At 31.8% G+C, this 20486-nt stretch overlaps 2 protein-coding genes and 1 long non-coding RNA gene across 3 annotated transcripts; 2 read left to right on the forward strand and 1 right to left on the reverse strand.

Annotated features, from left to right (window-relative positions):
* Positions 1-4867: 4867 nt before the first annotated feature.
* On the forward strand, positions 4868-6291 carry LOC108328202 (NAD(P)H-dependent 6'-deoxychalcone synthase). The gene is made up of 4 exons (XM_017562027.2): positions 4868-5239; positions 5387-5630; positions 5719-5895; positions 5976-6291. Exons 1-4 carry the CDS (start codon positions 4917-4919, stop codon positions 6168-6170), a joined length of 939 nt encoding a protein of 312 aa, XP_017417516.1. The 5' UTR covers positions 4868-4916; the 3' UTR covers positions 6171-6291.
* Positions 6292-10578: 4287 nt separating this feature from the next.
* Positions 10579-12560, forward strand: LOC108328449 (uncharacterized). Its single transcript, XM_017562319.2, has 3 exons — positions 10579-10733; positions 10814-10919; positions 12141-12560. Exons 1-3 carry the CDS (start codon positions 10692-10694, stop codon positions 12287-12289), a joined length of 297 nt encoding a protein of 98 aa, XP_017417808.1. The 5' UTR covers positions 10579-10691; the 3' UTR covers positions 12290-12560.
* A 3574-nt stretch (positions 12561-16134) lies between these two features.
* Positions 16135-16645, reverse strand: LOC128195484 (uncharacterized). The gene is made up of 3 exons (XR_008247081.1): positions 16594-16645; positions 16410-16505; positions 16135-16330 (listed from the first exon to the last, which is right to left on the reverse strand). It is a non-coding gene; the product is annotated as an uncharacterized LOC128195484 (long non-coding RNA).
* Positions 16646-20486: the final 3841 nt, after the last annotated feature.

Here is a 20486-nt window from a genome sequence, read left to right on the forward strand (position 1 = left end):
TACTTTTTTTTATTAAGTAATATTAGTTTAATTTTTACATAATAAAATATGAAAAATGTTCAATAAAAATATTTATATAATAATTTAATGCAATAATGATAAATGTATTTTTTTTATGGAGATGTTTTTATAAGATAAAATTATTACATGACAACTTTTCTATATCACAATATAAATACTTTGTATTACTAATAAAACCATATTATTTTTTAAATAATATCATTTTAAGAAAAAAAACTATTTTTTTTCTAAATTTAATTTTATCATATGACAAAGTAATAAAAATCACTGTCAGAATAATTAAAAACGCACCCAAACCCCTCTGAAAGGACGCCAGGTGTCAAGTGAAGAGGATTCAGAAATCAAATAGTGGAAGGCAGGTGTCGGCAGATGAGCGGACGTTCATTTGACGTGGGAAGCAAAACTGAGTTTTGGAAAGTTTACGTCACACTCTCTCTGCATGCACCTTCTTCTCCAAACTCTGAAATTCTCAATTCTCCTCCTTCTTTCTAAAAGCTCTCCCTTCTCTCTACCAATTCTCACCTTTTCTCTTCTCCGATCACCGTTCAGGCACCAGTTCTATTCTTCCGGCGTAGAGGACGTCCGTTTGAACTGATCAGCTTCGGATTCTGGACTGGTAAGTTCATCCCTCCCCCATTAGCGTGTTTTCTGTAGCATGCAAACCCATATTCTTGGTTGCATGAGTTGATCCTATCATTCTGAGTATCTTCTGGTCTTGTGTTTGTTATAGTTCTTAAAACGTGTCGTAGAACGCTAAGGCCTCTGTTAGAGGAGAACACTATTCTGTATCTGTGAGCGTTCGGCTACTTTAGAGGTAAGAGAAGCTTATTTAATTTAATTTATATGTTTACTGTGTGTATGAACGTTCGTTGGATTGACTGAATGAATATGATGTATGATGGTTGATATGCTTGGATTATATGAAGTATGAAAATTGATTATGATATGAATGTATAAAGTTGTGAAACTATATATTAAGAAATCAGTTGGAATATAAATGATTATGGTATGAAATTTGCCCTATGAAAGGGTACGTCCGTCACTGAACGGTCATTGACCGTTCGATATTTCTAGTAAACTTGGTTAGAATTGGATTCTTTCATTTGGGAAGAATCCTAGTTGAGGACGAGCGTCTTTGTTTCGAAATACTGTGCATGAGCATTCGGCCAAGCATAGTTGATTATTGACGATCGGTTATAAGCTTAAGTATATATATATATATATATATATATATATATATATATATATATATATATATATATATATATATATATATATATATATATATGTATATATGTATATATGTATTTGTATATTTTAGTTATTCTTAAACACTACTCCCATAGTATCTTAGTATATTTATCAAACATCTTCTCTTTAAGTTTAGTAGCACTTGGTCTTATATAAAGTGTTCGTCCTAAGCAAGTGTTTGGTCTTACACCAGGCACTCGTTCTAGCTACTTAAGCTAAACTTCATAATAAGAGCGTTCGTTCAAGCCCAATAGGGTTCGCTCACTATAGTGTTCAGTCTTTGACTGACATTCAGATTTCTTGATTCTAAAACCAAATAAGCTAAGTTTTCATATGTGTTCGGTTTCTTCATAGGAATTCTTCTAAGTATTATTCTTGGAAGGTCTTGAAGTATCTGTATCCATTGATTACGGCATAGAGCCCTAGTACTGGGCATGGTCATTTCGGTGTTCGGTTGAAGTCCTCAAGAGTCAGTTCATCTAATTGATTCATTTTGTAACTAACGTTCGTCCATTCGTTTCTTGTGATATTTGATTGTACTTGGTTTCTTTCTCAACCCGATAGTAACCCTCTTGGTCTTAATTTATCCTGGAACTGGAGACCTCTCGCTCTCGCTCCAAGTGTTCGGTCTCGTTCTGAGTCAGTGTTGAAGGTTCGGTATTTGGGATCCTTATGAATCTTTGTACGAGGTGGTTAAGTGAGATAAATAATAATGAAAGATAAGAGAATATGATATGGATTGAAATGTTTTGGATTATGGACGAGCGTTCCGGGGAGGAACGACTCATTGATGAATATTGGAATTGGTAAAGTATGAATGTGGGCATGCTAAGCTGGCGGTTCATCCTGATGTTCCGTGAGTACTCGTCCTCACGTAGAGGAGGGTAGGTCATGTGTGGGAACGGCAGGAGGTCCTAGTCCTTAGGGTTACTTTGGACAGATAGGACTAACCTCGGGTGGCAACTGTTGAGGGTATCCCAGTTACTACATCACCTGAGTGCACAAACGTCGTAGTTACACAAATTTCATATAGTCTGGACAGTCAGTCTAGTAATAGGTTTTGTATGATACGTATGTTGAAATTTACTTCGTGTGTTTGATTGTTTGGAATGTATGTTTATGCATGAATTAAATTACATAAGATTACCCTGTATTTTCTTGTCTTGTCATGTTATGTACGTCCATCTTTGTCATTGCGATGATCATCCGTGTGGATGTGAGCAAAAGGAGACGTACTGCTGGAAGAGACGCTGGAGGAAGAGAACCTAGTGGAGGTTGAAGTTAAGACTGAACAGTAGGACGTTCGGTCAGTAGTTTAGTGTTATAGTAAGGTGGTCGTTTGATCACCTTCTCCTTTTGTTTCATATGACCGTTCGGTACTTTATTTTGTAAACCGTTCGGTACTTTATTTTGTAAACCGTTCGGTCAGATTTGTACCGCTGTACAGTTTAAATTTGTAACTCTTTCTCTAAGACCGTTCGACCACAACCGTACGCTCTCTCTTAATGTAAGACTGATCTGAATTATTATTAAATGTGATTATTCTAGGATATAGTTTTAGACTGTATTTTTGGGATGTTACAATCACAAAATTACAAAATTACAAAATTAAAAATCACAAAATTACAAAATTAAAAATTAAAAAATAGCATGGAAAAATAATTAATACTTTAAACATAAGTTAATAATTAATAACTTAACCAAATAATTAGAAATTATAAAAAAATAAAATTAAGAATGAAAAAATAGTATAGTAAAAAGAATTAATCATTTAAATATAAATTATTCTTACAACATAAAAGTGAATGATTATCCATGCGGTTGAGTTCTATCTATATATTTTTTATTTTTTTTATATACATAAAATTAAAAAAAATTAGTTATACAAACGACTTTTAATAATTTAAACCCAATAATTAAACAGCACAAGATAAACAAAATATTAAAACCAGTTCACAAAGGAGAAAAAAATAAATAAAAATAAGAAGTCATCCAAACTCGAAAACTTACCTTAATCCAAACTTTTAGTGTACTTCGACTTGATTTAAACATGTCACACACAAGATTCTGATTCTTGGAATAGGGCAGAAAAATAAATAAATAAGATCTTTAGAAATAAAGTAAACAAAATGAAAATATATAAAAAAGTAATTGCTGATAATTAATAAGGACGAAGTATTTTGTTTTTTTATGTATAGTATTTGTAAATAAAATATCTAATATTCATTTCCTTTAAACCTTTATTCTCTAAAACCTTTATGAAATAAAATTCTTACAGAATTTATTACTATTTTCAATATATAAACTTATTGTTGTAGAAACAAATATTGAATTTTATTATTTATTAAACCAAATTCAGCACCAATAGCTATAAGGATATTTTGAATTTTATATTCTCAAATAGAAAATTAACTAAAAAATCAATGGGATGAAAAAAAAGAAGCAATAATCGTAAGAAGAAAAGTAGACAGTGCACTAACATCACGTGTACCTTGAATTCAATGTTGCGACCTTTTTCTTTGGGGTAAGTATGGTATTTTAAACTGTAATGTGTAGAGAAGGAAAAATGCTTATTTTGTATGATTGAAATTTATAAATGAATAATGTTTATTGAATACTATAATATATTTTAATTTACAATAAATAATTTATATACGATAGTGGATGATGTTTTATAAGATGAGAGATATATTTGAAAATATATCTATCGAAGATTTTTTAAAAGAAAAAACCATTGAGCAAAAAATAATTTCACAAATCACACTTATACTGAAATATTATACTTTTCAAGTCTTGTGTTTGGTGATTTGATGTAGACCTATAATCCTTATGAATTAAAAAGTGAATTGGCATCTTCACTAACTTTTATCATGGAATTTTCTGACCTACTTGACGATCACATAGTTTGGAATTTTCAACACTGATTTTTCCAAATTTATGTGAAATTATGTCTCTTGTAGCTAGCAAAATTTTGATACAATATAGATGTTATTTTTTTATTAGATTTAGAATAAGTCAATAGTAAAAAATAAATAATGTATTAATAAAACAACAATAAGTATATTCTACTAAAATATTATTAAAACGTCAAAATATCTTTCATACACATAAATATTCATGTGACATATATTTTCTTTATTTATTGTTATTTTAAAAAATAATAATATTTTAATACACAAATTTTTTTATATTACTAAATATTTTACTTTTTACTTTTATTTTTATTGAAAAATATAAAAGTTTATTCTTTTGTAACAATTTCATCTCCGTATTAGATGTTAAATAAATATAAACGTATATTATTTTACTATTATTTTTTTAAAAAATATAAAAATTTACTCTTTAATAATTATTTTACATATTAAAAGAATGTAAAAGTGTGTTCTTTTCCAAACATATATGTTAGAGATTAAAGTGCTGTTTTTGTTTGGTCCAAGTACGTCGAAAAACAACAGACATTAAGAATTCAAAACACATGTATTCGATTAGCACGAACACCAGCTACCCCAAAGTGGAGATAATCACTACTAAACCCACCTACCCACTCTGCTTCTTCAAACTTTCCATGCCTATAAAAGGACTTCTCTGTCACCTTTTTTCTGACATAATCAAACTAACCAAACCCAATTCACCATTCTTCTCCGATGGCTGCCACCACAATCCCCCAAGTCACTCTCCACTCTTCCTCCGGCCACCGCAAGATGCCGGTCATCGGCCTCGGCACCGCGCCGGAAGCCACCAGCGCCGTCACCACAAAAGATGCCGTTCTCGAGGCCATCAAGCAGGGCTACCGACACTTCGATGCTGCTTCCGCCTATGGCGTCGAACAGTCCGTGGGAGAAGCCATAGCAGAAGCTCTTAAGCTTGGACTCATTCAATCCAGAGACGAACTCTTCGTCACTTCCAAATTGTGGGTCACCGATAACCATGCACATACCATTGTTCCAGCTCTCCAGAAATCTCTCAGGTCAACACACTTTCCAATTCACACCACTTCTTTACGTAATGAAATTCACGTTTAAACTATTTTTCTGCCCTCACTCTTTCTTTCTTTACTTTCCAAGCTATCAAAATTTCAACTTTGTAATAGTTTCCATGTTTGTTATTCATGCAGGACTCTCCAGCTGGAGTACTTGGATCTCTACCTTATCCACTGGCCCATTGCTACCAAGCCTGGGAAAGTTGTGTACCCCATTGAAGTATCGGAGATAGTGGAGTTTGACTTGAAGGGTGTGTGGGAATCCATGGAAGAATGCCAGAAACTTGGTCTCACCAAAGCCATTGGAGTCAGCAACTTCTCCATCAGCAAGCTTGAAAAATTGCTCTCTTTTGCCACCATTCCTCCTGCAGTGAATCAAGTAATTAATTTAACATACAATAATTAAGTTAACAGTATATAAATTAGTTTAATCACCATTGAACTAAACCTTGAACAATCGTAAACAGGTTGAAGTTAACCTTGGGTGGCAACAGCAGCAGCTGAGAGAATTCTGCAAGGAAAAGGGTATCACTGTGACTGCTTTTTCACCCCTGAGGAAGGGTGCTAGCAGAGGTGCTAATCTTGTGATGGACAATGATATACTCAAAGAATTGTCTGATGCTCATGGCAAAACCGTTGCTCAGGTAGACAGACACTGATTAAATTCTTCTCGGTAGTATATGTGTTTTTTTGTGTTCGGAAAACTGATGTGAAAAATTTGCAGATTTGTCTTCGATGGCTGTACGAACAAGATCTGACCTTTGTGGCGAAGAGCTACGACAAAGATAGGATGAAGCAGAACTTGGGGATTTTCGATTGGTCGTTGACTGAGGATGATTACAGGAAGATAGCCGAAATCCATCAAGACAGGCTCATCAAAGGACCAACCAAGCCTCTTCTTGATGATCTTTGGGAATGAAATTTCATTTAATTTCACAGTGCCAGTGTTTGCTTGTTACTTTCTCTGAGAAAATAAAGCAAGTGTCATCATTTTGTTGATCGTAATAATTAGTCAACTTCTTGTTGTTTTGGTGTGCTAATTTTCTTATTCGAGAAAGTTTATAATATATAAATTCAAATAAATCTTATCTTTTATAATAGTTAAAACGTTTTTTTTAGAATAACGATAATAATAAATTTGTTATTTGACGTAGAGAATCACATTTAACCCTCTTTTAATTTTTTTTGTAAATTTTTTAATTTCTGTTCAAAATCTCGTATAGGATAATGATACTATGAGAACATTTTTTTTGATAATATTTTAACAATTGTGTGATTGGTTTATGTTGGTGTTTATAATTATTATTATTGATTGTTGAGTAATTTTGGCCCAATCACAGAATTATACGTAGATGATGTTAAAATATTGTCAAAGTATCATTATTCATGAGTTATTTTCAGTTCCAAGACTCCAAACTCCTAGTGAAACAGATAAATATTTGTCAAATATATTTCGACGCTCAAATTATATATGTCGGATTGGTCAACATAGTAAAGTATTAAATTCATAATAAATTCAATCATTTATCTTTTTATATTTTATCTCTGTATTTATAAGTTTGAAAATTAATTTTTATTAAAAATAACCTAATCATAGTCTAAAAAATCCAAAAATCAATAAATATATTTTATATGTAAATATGTTAGATTTATAATGCTAAAGTGTAACAGTAAAGTCACCAGTCGACTTATTCACATCATCTTAAGATTGGAAATAACCTTTTTTTTTTCAAAAAAGTTGACCGCACGGTGAAGTGACCGGTCACAATTATGGAAATTAATATGTTGGGATAAAAAACACATAAGATTCAACAGCAGAGCTAAAGAAAAACATGTTTGATAATAATAAATTATTAGTCCAGTTCAACTTTGTTGTGCTGTTTTTGGAGTGTTGACAATTACAAGCTTATTATGTTGTCAATTGTCGCTACAAACCAAAAACTAAGATGTTTTATAATGATAGCATAGCCATTTGCGAGGACACGTCTCTTTTAGACAGCTCTACTTCCCATAATTCTAAATTCAATAATCATCAATTGCATAAAACAATACAAAGTGCAGTATTAGAATATGGTTTGGTTGTGCATGTTACTGTAAGCAAGTCCACATGAAAATTATATTTAAACTTCATATCCATCTACCACCACCTTTCGTTAATTATTGTTTATTTTTTAATGTTTACCTTTGGCTGAAGTTAATTATTATTTGGCTGTTTTTTATACAAACTTTAGTCATCTCACAAAATATATTTTTATGTGTTGCACCTACTTTTAAATCCATTGAGAATATCTTTCTATTATTTTTCCTTTTATGTCTTTGTTAAATGTTTTGATACATACACTCAAGAGTGTAACTATACTTGCAAAATTGGTCTTGAATTAAATTAATTTTGATTAGATTTTATTCTTAAGTGATTGTGACATGTTAGATGTTTCATTCCATAAGTTAAAAATATCAAAACTACTTAAAATTATATTAGCTGATTGAACAACTCCAATTTATTAAACTAAACCAGATCTAAATCTGATTCTTGTTTTGACTGCGTTGCTTCTAATTTAATTAATAATTTCTTAATAATTTAAAAAATGTGTAAAATTATTTTAAAACATTTAAGTATAATTAAAAGTTTTATATTGAATAAAAGTAAAAATAATAAATGACATATAAAAAAAACCACAAATATTAAATCTTAAGTTTTTTTTTGTGATGTCAGTACTCTTACTCCATATATATATATATATATATATATATATATATATATATATATATATATATATAGAGAGAGAGAGAGAGAGAGAGAGAGAGAGAGAGAGAGAGAGAGAGAGAGAGAGAGAGAGATAGAAATCTTCTCATTATAAGTGAATTAAATAAATATTATTTGGAATAGGTTTTATGCTTAATTTTTTTAAAACTGAACTGTTAAACTAAATAATTTCGTCATTTGAATGAACCATAACATAAACTCTTGAATCTTGTGTTTTTAGTCTTTCTTTATATTTAGCATCTCCATGTACACATAAAAGAATTCAAAGTCATCTCACACTGTCACAAAAATTTTATATAATAATAATAATAAGATTACACACATTTATATTAATTTGATACATGTTATAAGAAAAGAAATAATTATAAAAAATGAATTTTTTTATTTTTTAAATAATAAATAGTTTGAAATCAATATAAAAGATTTGTTATTGTCAAAATATTTTTTCATTTTTATATTAAGGGGTCAAATAGCAACAGTGGAAGAATCTTAATCTACTCCTTAAAAACTGGGCCGAATAGTAAGTGGTTGGCCCATTTATTTACTCTGCTTGCTTTGTATAGTATTCAAGTTCCCTTGTGTACGAAAATTCTTCAGTCCACAGCATTTATTTCGGAATAGACTTTCTGCATATTAAAAACATATTTTAAAAATAAATGGGAAGTAAACCAATGAATTTTGAATGCAGAAAGAAATGCTCTAAAAAAAAATAGTTATTTTCTAATCTGTATGTATATGGATGAATTTGTTTCAGCTTTTTTTATGAACTATTTTTTTTTAAACAGAAAAAACATCCAATATATTTTTCTATATTTAATATTTGTTTAAACATGGTCACACAATAAGCTAAAAATAATTTGTTTTGATAGATTACTTGTAGTAGCTTATAAAAGTAAGTGGGTCTGAAAGTTATTTTGAAAAATAGTAGGCTACAAGAAAATCATAAATATAATAAATAATTACTATATTAATTAAGTTATACACTGTTTTGAAAATAAAATGATTGGTATCTCAAATAATTTTTATTATTAAAAGAAATTATACTTAATTTATGAATTAAAGTTTAACTGGAACTTTAACATTACTCTACACTTACTATATATTATTGGTTATAAATTAATCTTTAATTAAATACATAAACTAATTTATGAGAAATATTCCTCTTATTTTTTCAAAAGTATTTTACTTTATCTTGAACAAACTCACTCTGTAGCTTCTTCTCTTTTATTTTATTTTTCATTTTAAAAAAATTATAATTTAGAATATATATTCCCAAGAATATGAAAAGCTAACAAACGTATTTTAAAACATGCTATATGTATTTTTCCAATCATAATATTTCATTAAACTACAACACAATTATTTTAACATTTTCAGATTTTATTTCATTTTATTCAATCAAATGCTCAATCAAGTCACTTAAATATCGAAACTTCACCAATATGAAAGTTTAGAAACATATCTATAGCCTTAAAAAACAAAAAAGTTTGATTAATAAACTAATCAACTGATCATATTGTACATGAAATCTTCACATCAACAATAGTTACACAGTTTGCATAAAACAAATATGATGGTGAACTGAGATATCCTTATGTAAACATTTATTATAAATGAAAACGAAACTGATAGTGAGTGATGCATCTTCTCAGGAGAATTCAATCACACAAACACAACAACAATTAAACCTGACCTACTGGTAAAAAAATCATGAATTTATGAGTTTTTTTCATTTACATATTTAATTTACTTTAATTACCTTATTTAATATGCAATGTTAAAAAAATTCATACAAACTAGAATATATATTAGAGATAAGATCAGTTTAAACTATATAAAAAAAATGAAAATCTTATCTTATAAACTGGTTTTATAGAGATAAAGTTAGATTAAAATATACTTTTTAAATAAAATTTACACTCATTTTTATTTTTCTTATATTTTTTATTAAATATATTTTAAATTTTTGAATTTGAATGAAAAATTAGAATTGAGATACATTTGAATACGTAAACTTTGAAAATAATGAAAACACTTCTCTAAATGTTTTTAGTTCTTTTAAAATTTATCACCTTTTAATTCAAATATCAGCATAAAAAACAGATTAATACAGAAAAAAAAAGTTTTACGTAGAATCAAGTAAAAAAAACTATATATATTCGTTTTAAAAGTTTGAAAATCATACAGCATCGAAGTTTGAAACATGTATGAATTCAACTTTTCTGACTAATTAAAACTTACATAAGTATCCTTTTTCTCGACATAGAATTTAAACTGAGATTCACCGTGAACAGTAAAGTTTTTGATGATAGTGGAAAAGTAAAAGGGAAAGAGAGATACAGGATGATCAAACGAAAGATGTTTCGGTTGCGGAAAATGGTGGGAAAGATGTGGCATCAATCGATGATCTGAGTTTGTCTGTTTGAGGGAGATGTATGTGGGGGTGTCCCACAAATCACGTGCATGAGGCACCTCTGGTGGCACATGCACAAGACAAAGGAGTGGTCATTTACAATCTCCTCTAATCCCCTCTCAGCCAATGATCATCTATCTCTCACGTGGGACTCTCTACCCTACCTCTCTACCCTCCACATTATACTATTTTTTATTGCCTTCCCTCTGCATTAATCTTCTTCACATTTGCACCTTCTACCACTCACACTTTCACATATTCTCATGGCAGAGCCTTCTCATTCTTCTGCATCTTACATTCACATGGTAATACCTACTTTTCATTTTCTCTTCTTCCGTTCATCATCATTTTCTCTTCTTCTGATCGTCTTTCTACCAAATTTCAGGTGCAGCACCTCATTGAGAAGTGTTTGATCTTTCACATGTCAAAGGAAGAATGCATGGAGGCTCTCTCCAAGCATGCAAATATCAAGCCTGTCATAACATCCACTGGTATTATCTTCTCTTCTTTGTTCGTTCCAACCTTTTCTTCTTTAATTATCATAACATATGCTTTACAAACAAGATTTTGCACCATTTCAACTCCCTACAAGATCAAAGATATACATGATCAGATCATTTCAAAATGTAAAATCACTTTCAACACTTGTATCAACGAACCCCTTTTGATTGGTTAACTAGTTAACACCTTCAATTTCTTGCTTTGAGAATTTATAAAGCCACCTTCAACTTCCACTTCTGACTAGGACTTTGCTAGCTGACAAAAATACTGATACTGTTAGATCAAATAATTCATTTTTTGAGCATTTCACCAAACATGTTTCAAACTTTTGGGTCTATATATATTGTGCTTCAGCCTTGAAAATTTTCCTAGGTTAATTTGAAGCTTCTTAGAGTTATATGCGGTTAAATTAGACATGTAAGACTCTGTATTAATCTTTACCATTTTTTCAATTGAGTTTAGTACTTATATTAATTATAATCTAGCTGTTTATTGAATTCTGTGCATCACTCTCTGCCATACAGATTCCAAGAGTTTTTAGTCAAAGACTGTATAATATTGAGATTTATTTTTCTGAATGAAATTTTATATCACAAAAATTTAAACTGTGACTTAATTATTTGAGAACAACCATACCAATTAAAGAGCAGATGATCAATGTTTTTATTTTTTTCTCTCCTGTTCAGATGTTTACCCTTTTTGAATAAACTCCCTCGTAAACATTTGTGGGAAACAAAATAAGAATTTTCCTTTTACAAGTTAAAAGTAATCTGTGTTTTCTTTCAGCTAAAAGTAATTTATGTGTAAATGAAAGAATTTTATCTTATGAAAATAAATTCATTAACTTCTCCTTCCCTTTTTTTTTATAAGTTAGAAATCTGTTCAAACAAATTTTTAATTCTGTAACTACTATACATGTGAGATTTCAAATAGGACCAATTATTGAATGCAACAAACATACTTGTGAGATTCAACCACAGTGTCCTTCACTGTACTTATATGTTTTCATTCAATATATATATTATCTCTCAAATCTTAGAAAACATATATACAAGTATGTTTGAGTTCACTAATTTTTAGTACTAGTAAGTTTCCTCACCATCCAAAGAATCCAAGAACAGAAGGAGCATGCACGTGAGTCACATGATGATGCATATCGGTACATTGAATGAACATGTTTTGTGTGTGTACATGAATACATATGTGTGCAGTGTGGAATGAGCTAGAGAAAGAAAACAAGGATTTTTTTGAGGAGTATGCCAAAGCTAAGAGCAAAGAGGACCGAATGTCGGAAGAAGAGACAAGCCAAATGATACAGAAGATGATCTCAGACTCCACTAAAGGTGCTGCCAATGACTAAGCAGCAGCCATTGAAAATGATCTCACCTTTCTCTCTGTTCTCCTTAGCTTCACCACCATGCATGCATAAGTGGTCCCTTCAACTTTCCAATGCACTTGCTAAATAAACATATGCTGTATGTAATCAAAAATGGGGTTCTCACATACGGAATAAGCACGGATCTATAGTGTATGTGGTCCTCCTCTCCCTACTATCTTTTCTGGACAACGATAGTTTCATATTCACTTGCTTTTGACCATCATTTTAATAATATATTTCTACTTTAAGTTCATTAAACTACTAATATTCTGAGTTATAATCAAGTTCTTATTATTTTTTTCCTTTTTCTGGAGTTTTATATGTGAAGATATTATCACCAAATGGTACAGTACTACTGATAGAGAGGGTGTTTGAGTTAGCAAATAACACTGTGCCATATCAGCATGTGAAAGATTTCCCTGTAATTTAATTTGAGGATAACAGTTATAAAATATTATAAAATGTGGCTGATGTGGCCAATGCTGACATGTGTCTGTCTGTCTGTTGTACACATACGATAATCACAAAGCTCATTGTAAGGTTATCGTTATACAACAAAGATATCTCCTTGTTGTGATCATTTCCAACCCTGTTGTGTATGCATGATTTAGGACCATGTCGAGTGACCCGGTTCTGTCGTAGAGGACTGATATTAGGGTTTGTGTCTTGTCGTATCGCATGATTATTAGTATAAAAGTGGAATGGTAGAGAAACTGGAAGAGGGTCCCCAGAAACTAACATTTCTTGTTAAAAAATAGTTTGTTTTTCATTCTGTCCCACATTGAATAAATATGCAGTCTTCACACATTAGCACACCTATCCCACACGCAATAAATTTACTTATAAAATAGTAAAAACCTAAAAATGAAGAATAATACTGCAAATTTATAAATAATACATGTACTTATAAATGCATAACAGCAGACCGAAATCAAGGGACTCTAATCATTAAAAATTTACACATTCTAACACCAATTAATAAAATATGTGTGTCATTATCTCCAACCACTTCAATTAGAGATTCAAGATGTTCAAGCGTTTTTTTATATAAATCTGTTTTTTTAAAATATAAATGTGTTCTTTTCCAAATAACTCAAACAGTTATTCTAGTTATGCTCCGAACATTAATTGAAATCCTTGTGTGGCAAATTCTGATTGGTTTAGGATATATTCTTGTATTGATATGCATATATGCGACATCGGAGATGAAAAAAAAGAAAAGACAAACATGCATAGGTCTGAATCAGTGACGCACATATCTAAGTAAGAACATTTGTCTGATTGCATGAACGCAGAATACATCAACTTACAAATACAAACAATGCTAATTTATTGGTGACACTTCCACCACTTGTGTAATAACTACAAACAAAGTTATTTCACACCATCTCAGTAACCAACTTTTTTCAAAGTGTCATCAGATCTATCTATTTGTAATGCATAAGTAATCAAACTCAGTTCAACTACCTTTGTAATACATTATTCTGGATCTTTTTTACTTCACACAGACACATCATTTAATGAAAAACCTCACCGCTGAAATCCTGTAATAAAAAGACTAAATAGTTTTTTTCTGCTTGTGGAGTGTTGTTGCTATTGTTACTAGCATTTGAATATGAACAGTAAAAATATCATGAGTCATAAGAAATCTGCATACGCAAACATCATGATATTTGACAATTTGAAATCTTCATAGTACCTATAAATAGATGTGGGACAGGAGAAAGATTCCCGAGACCACTCCAGGTGAAATGGACACATCAAAATTTAGTAATAATATATAATATTAGTAGTAGTAGTATATCTTAATATAAATGAATGAATGGAATGTAGAATTCATGAAGCAACATGCAGAAATAGACACAGAAGATGGAAAACGACGAAGGGGTTGAAATCCGTGAAACGTAGGTTTTGCATTGCATTGATATATGTGTAGAAAGTGAGATTCCTCTCCTCTTGTAGTTTGTCTCATTGCTTATCTTCAACCATGGGGTGGCTAAGTAGCAGCTAGGAGAAATCATGCAATTTTGTAATTTCTTCGACCAATGGCTTTCCCACTACTATCTCTCCATCTAACAACAACAACCTCAAACCAAGATCTTTCATCAAAAATCTAATAATTTTCATATATGACCAACAAAAAAAATGGTGCTTTTTTGCTCACTGCATGTTTCTCATAATTTTATCTTTCCGTACATGAATCTATGTCAATACAAACACACAGTTCCTGTGATATTTTTTCTTTTATCAAATGGGCCGTACGACAGGAGTTTAATTGTAGTCTTCCAAGGTCTTTAGTTGTTTGTTAAGGTAACAGCAATTATTTCTGTCATATGAGAAATCTGTGGTTAAAAGTGCTTGTGCTTTAGATAAAATGGAGAAGAGACTTTAAGGTAAGAGCAATTATTTCTGTCAGATGAGATATCTGTGGTTAGAAGTGCTTTTGTTTTAGAAAAGATTGAGAAGAGACTTTGTTGTTTGTTAAGGTAAGAGCAATTATATATTTCTGTCAGATGAGATATCTGTGGTGAGAAGTGCTTTTGTTTTAAGGGAAAACTGAGAAGTGGTTTTATGTAAGAATGCAAGTTCAACATTTAAGTGACACGAAGTTGAGTAATATATATAAAAATTATCTTGAAGTTTATTCACATAAGACTTTCATATCTTTTATATATAATCTTGACTATTTATTGTGATTGTCAATTTCTTTTTTGTTATTTAAAAAAAAATTATACATTTTATTTAGATTTTGCAAGTTTTTCATAATTTTTTTTTATATAATGACAATATGAAAATTATAAATCTTGTTCTTAAATACAGTTTACCTACTTTATTATATTTATAAAATTATTTATTTTGTAAACAATTACCAAACCCATAAATGTGATGTCCATTTACTAAACTGTCATTTACTTGAAAATCATAATCATGTTTTGGACTTGATAAATGTGCAAAACTGGTATGAGTACAAAGGATGCTGTCCATTGTCAAGTTTTCGTTTGGGAAAATTCCAATTATTGTTTTCCACTTGCCTCATAATTTAACGTATCTCTAATTGATGGTGTAGTTTTCACCTTCTTCAAATAATTCACAAAAATTGAAAATCTTATACTAACCAAAGATAAACACATTATGAAATCAATTTCTAAGATTAAGTAAAACTTAAAAAAGAAGAATATTCGGATCTTGAGGAAAAGAAAAAAACTGTCACTAGTACAATAAGGGGAAACGACATCGGTTATTTTTGGCTATAGGCAACGGTTTTTGAACCGAGGCATATTCAGGCGAGGTAAAAAGTCAGACACTTTTGGTCTCGGTTGTCAACCGAGGCGTATAGTCCCACTCTACGGCCTCGGTTCATCTCTAACCGAAGCATAAACGTTTAACGTTTTTTTAATTTATTTTTTTCGTAGCACATTAGGCCTCGGTTCTTCGTAACCGAGGCATAAAGCTCCACTTTACTGCCTCGGTTCTGCCCCAAACCGAGGCAGTAGATTCATTTTTTGTGTTTTTTTTTCTCCTCCGCTACACATTCTGCTTCGGGTTTGACCATAACCGAGGCAGTAAGTGGGCTTTTGACTTCGGTTTTTACGAGAACCGAGGCATATAAGTACGTTTTTTTTTAAGTGGTGTCTGTTTCTGCAACATTCCCAATCACAGAAACAGACCTGCATATCTTTTTATAACCAGAACAGTCCAGAATATTACAGAAACGTATATTTTAAATGAAATTCATATTAAAACATAAAATATATTGAATGGAATCATAAATCAAATTCTTAGAAGCATAAATCAATCCAAAATGTAATCATAAATCAAGTTTCAAGCATAAATCAATGCAATGTACATGTTGAATTTATAGTAACGTAGAAAAGCATAAAACAACTTAGAAACATAAACTTAAAACTTAGTATATCCTAATATCTACTACATACTATTATATAAATGAATTACATATCTTGCAAGTGTTTTCCTCACAAGTTGGATTGACTTCTCTGGAATTGAAGCAGTCCTATTAAATCTCTGCATAAAGTACAATGATTTCAATTAGTGTATATGAAATCCAAATATAGAGAACATAAAATTCAAACCTAAATATTACCGTTTCCCATCCAGTGGTGTAATGTGCACGAATGATGATCATCATCCAAAACATAACGTAGTAACCACATTCATATGACCCCATTTGTCTATTACACTACAATATATCATCATAATTATAAAATGTTAAGTAACATCATTTGAATGGAAGCAAATGTAACAAAGTATGGACTAAAATACCAAACCTTAAGAGAAACCCATGCAAGCTTTTTAGCTGTAGCAGTAGATCTCCCAGATAACATCATATGTGCTGCAAGGGAACTATCAAAAGAAATTCTTTTAGCATACATTTATATAAAAAAAAGGACCAGACATTGAGATTCTTACCAATCTACTGCATGTCTAAGAGGGCTGGGAGGAGACTTATGCAATGAACAAAGAATATTGACCAATATGGAAGATCAAAGAATATTGATTTCTTCTTCCAAGGGGTCGCTACAGAAGACTTCTTCGACGTTTTCCCAAATTGATGATGTACTTTATTAACTTTCTCAACAACTTCAAGTCCAGTAAGTGGAATGGGTGCATTGTCTTTCTCTTGTTCTCCATTGAATGCTTTCTTTAACCTTCGATATGGATGATTAGATTGTAAAAATCGCCGATGACGCATATACACTGTCTTCCTTCCGTGTTTTAATTGTTGAGTTGCAGTGTTTTCTTCACATATAGGACATGCTTTATGACCCTTCACACTGTACCCCGACAAATTACCATAAGCTGGGAAGTCATTAATGGTGCAAAATAACATGGCATGCATCATGAAAGTTTCTGAAGCAAAGGCATCAAATATTTCAACCCCATCAACCCACAACAACTTCAAGTCTTCAACTAGTGGCCTTAGATAAACATCGATGTCCTTTCTAGGCTGCTTTGGACAAGATATCAACATTGACAACATCATGTACTTTCTTTTCATGCACAATCCAGGAGATAAGTTGTAAATTATCAGTATAACGGGCCAACAACTGTGATTGGTACTTAAATTACCAAATGGATTCATTCCATCAGTAGCTAAGCCAAACCTAAGATTTCTACATTCTTCACCAAATTGGGGGAATTCTTGATCAATAATTTTCCATTGCTTGGAATCAGCCGGATGACGAAGCATCCCATCAGTTGTTCTCTCATCTGCATGCCATCTTAGGTTTTTAGCGTCTTTGGGATTTGCAAACAAACGCTTAAGTCTGGCAACTAGTGGAAGGTACCAAACTACTTTCAAAGCAGAACCATTCTTTTCTGTGATGCCACCTTCTTCACCGTTGTTTTTTGACTTGTATCGTGATAACCCACATTTTGGACACTTTATCAAAACTTCATTCTCATTCCTATATAATATGCAATCATTCGGACATGCATGTATCCGTTTATATTCCATACCCATCGGACAAAGAATTTTTTTTGCATCATAATTACGATTGGGTAACGTATTTCCATTTGGCAGCATTTCATTCAACAACGACAACAATTCTGTAAAACTCTTATCACTCCATCCATTGCTCGCCTTTAAATTCATCAGCCTTAACACCGCTGACAACCGTGTGAACTTAGTTGAACCCGCATACAAAGGAGTCTCCGCATCAGTGGACATCGTTTCATACACATGCGCTTGGGCAAAAGCTTCTGCGCCAACATCGCGGATCATGTCCTCTAAGTTGTCTTCTTCTGCTTCATCTTCCATATCCATTGTGGAATCATAAACATTTCCAGTTGGAGAGACAGTTGGAAAGTCTGTTGATTCGCCGTGCCATATCCATGTTGTATAACTTCGTATGAAACCATCACAGATAAGATGTTCCCTAATATCAGTTGCGTTCAACTTCCTCCCATTCAAACAGTTCACACATGGACATCTGAACTTGACTTCATCATCACCACTTGTACTCGCATTACGTTGCGCAAACTGTATAAAGTCTTCTACCCCTCTCTCGTACTCAGTGCTGATGCGTGGTAAATTCATCCACCCTCTATCCGTACGCATGTTTACTGAAATTGTTTACACAATCTCAATAATCTTGAATGATCACTTTGATCGTGTTTGTATTCAAGGTGTGACCCTATCCCATTCAAGAAGATTCACTTTTTTTAGTTTATTAAACATATCAATTTTAAACAACATATCTTAAATTTCACGAAATTTTGCCAGCATTTCGCATTGGTCTTCAGGTTACACGAAATGAAAGTGATTATAAATCACAATCAAATATGCACCCGAAGATCAATACAAAAACACAACGGCAAATTTTCATGAAATTTAAGACATGTATATTAAAATTGATATGTTATAATAAACTATGAAAAAGTTATTACTCTTCTTAAACTGTCCAACCGGACAATTCAAGATTCAATACTTATAAATTATTATTACCATCTCCTTCTATTCATTTGTAAAAAGTACATTTGTTGAAAAAAATCTAGAGATAGTAAACAATTTTTGTATTGAATCTCAAACGGGAAACTAAGGCTAATTCACAACAACAAACAATATATTAAATCAAACAACTCATGATTTCCAACCTTAAACTTTATCTAATCAGCAAATCAACCAATTTAATACAATAACCATTATACCAATGTAATCATCAAATAACAATCTAATAAATATATCAATCTCACAACAACAATTATCAAACAAATATCAAATAAATATATCAATCTCACAACAACAACAATTTTATGATCAAATAACTATATAATTCTATTTCTAATTCTATTTATCACCAATATATCATCTCACAACAATTATTATCAAACATATATCAAAATTTTATTATCAAAATTTTTTCAATCCAACAGTGAATTCAACTAACCGTGAAATGCCAAAAACAAATGGAAGTAGACGAGGCACGGTGGCAATTACAGTGACGGAGTGTGACCGGCGGAGGCAACAGCGTCGTCAGAGTCCGGCGCGGAGGCAGCAGCGTCGTCAAAGGTGAGAGGACACACAGAGTCGTGGACGGTTGAGGACGGAGAAGGAGAACAAACCGAACAACACCGGCGATGACAGCACGAGCGAGGAGGGGGAGTGGCGGTGAGGAAAAGCAAAGTGGTGGAGGAACAGTGGAGAAGAGAAATGTCGCGTGAGGGAGAAGAAGCGTTGCAGTTCTGGAAATATAAACAGGCTTTTACCTCGGTTAACCAAATAACCGAGTCAGAAAGCTGCTACTACCTCGGCTATCTTCCAGACCGAGGCATAAACATTTCAGTAAATTTAATTTTTCAAATTAAATTTGGCTTTATGCCTCGGTTTTCCGCCAACCCGAAGCGGAAAAGCCTCTACGGCTTCGGTTTATAGCAACCGAGGTCGTATCCCAGGGGCAGATCAGAATGTTCAGAAGGAGCAGTTGAGAATGTACAGAGGGCAGGCTATACTGCCTCGGTTCTGCGTATTGACCGAGGCCATAACCCCGTTTCGAAAAAGTTGTCAGTGGCAGCAGGCCAACGTGGCAGGCAGAGCAGGATATACTGTCTCGGTTCTGAGTGTTAACCGAGGCAGTATCTTCGTCTTTAAAAAGTTTTCAACTGAAGCGTCAGAGTTTTGTCATATTTTTAAACGTATATGCTTCGGTTGCATCTACGAACCGAGGCAGTATATATATTAGGCTTCGGGTGATTTAGAACCGAGGCATATAATATGTTCAGAATTACATAAATACCACCGCCTTTTGATACGCTTCGGTTTTGACAAAACCGAGGCGTAATGTGCGAGTTTAAATCTGCTTTTTTTACTAGTGTGTTTTCTCTCTCACTAACTTTATTTAGACATATAATATAAAGTCTATAATGATAAGGAAAAAAAAAGAAAGGAACGGGTTGTTGTTGTAAAATAATAATAAAAAAAGTATAAATCTTAGGGACAATAAATCTACACTTAAGAAAATACGATTCATAATTTTTTCAATAACTTCTACTATATTTGTAACATGCATACACTTTTCTTGAGTAAAGATGCTTCCGTGATTAATTTATTTTGTAAATAGTTTAAACTTTGAAGAATAATTGTGTATTGCATTGTATTGGGTAGGAATAGATGAGATAAAATTACAAAAAAAAAAAAAAGAACTCAAAAAATATTTTCAAA

The sequence above is a fragment of the Vigna angularis genome, chromosome 2 (genome assembly GCF_016808095.1).
Source record: "Vigna angularis cultivar LongXiaoDou No.4 chromosome 2, ASM1680809v1, whole genome shotgun sequence".
NCBI lineage: Eukaryota > Viridiplantae > Streptophyta > Magnoliopsida > Fabales > Fabaceae > Vigna > Vigna angularis.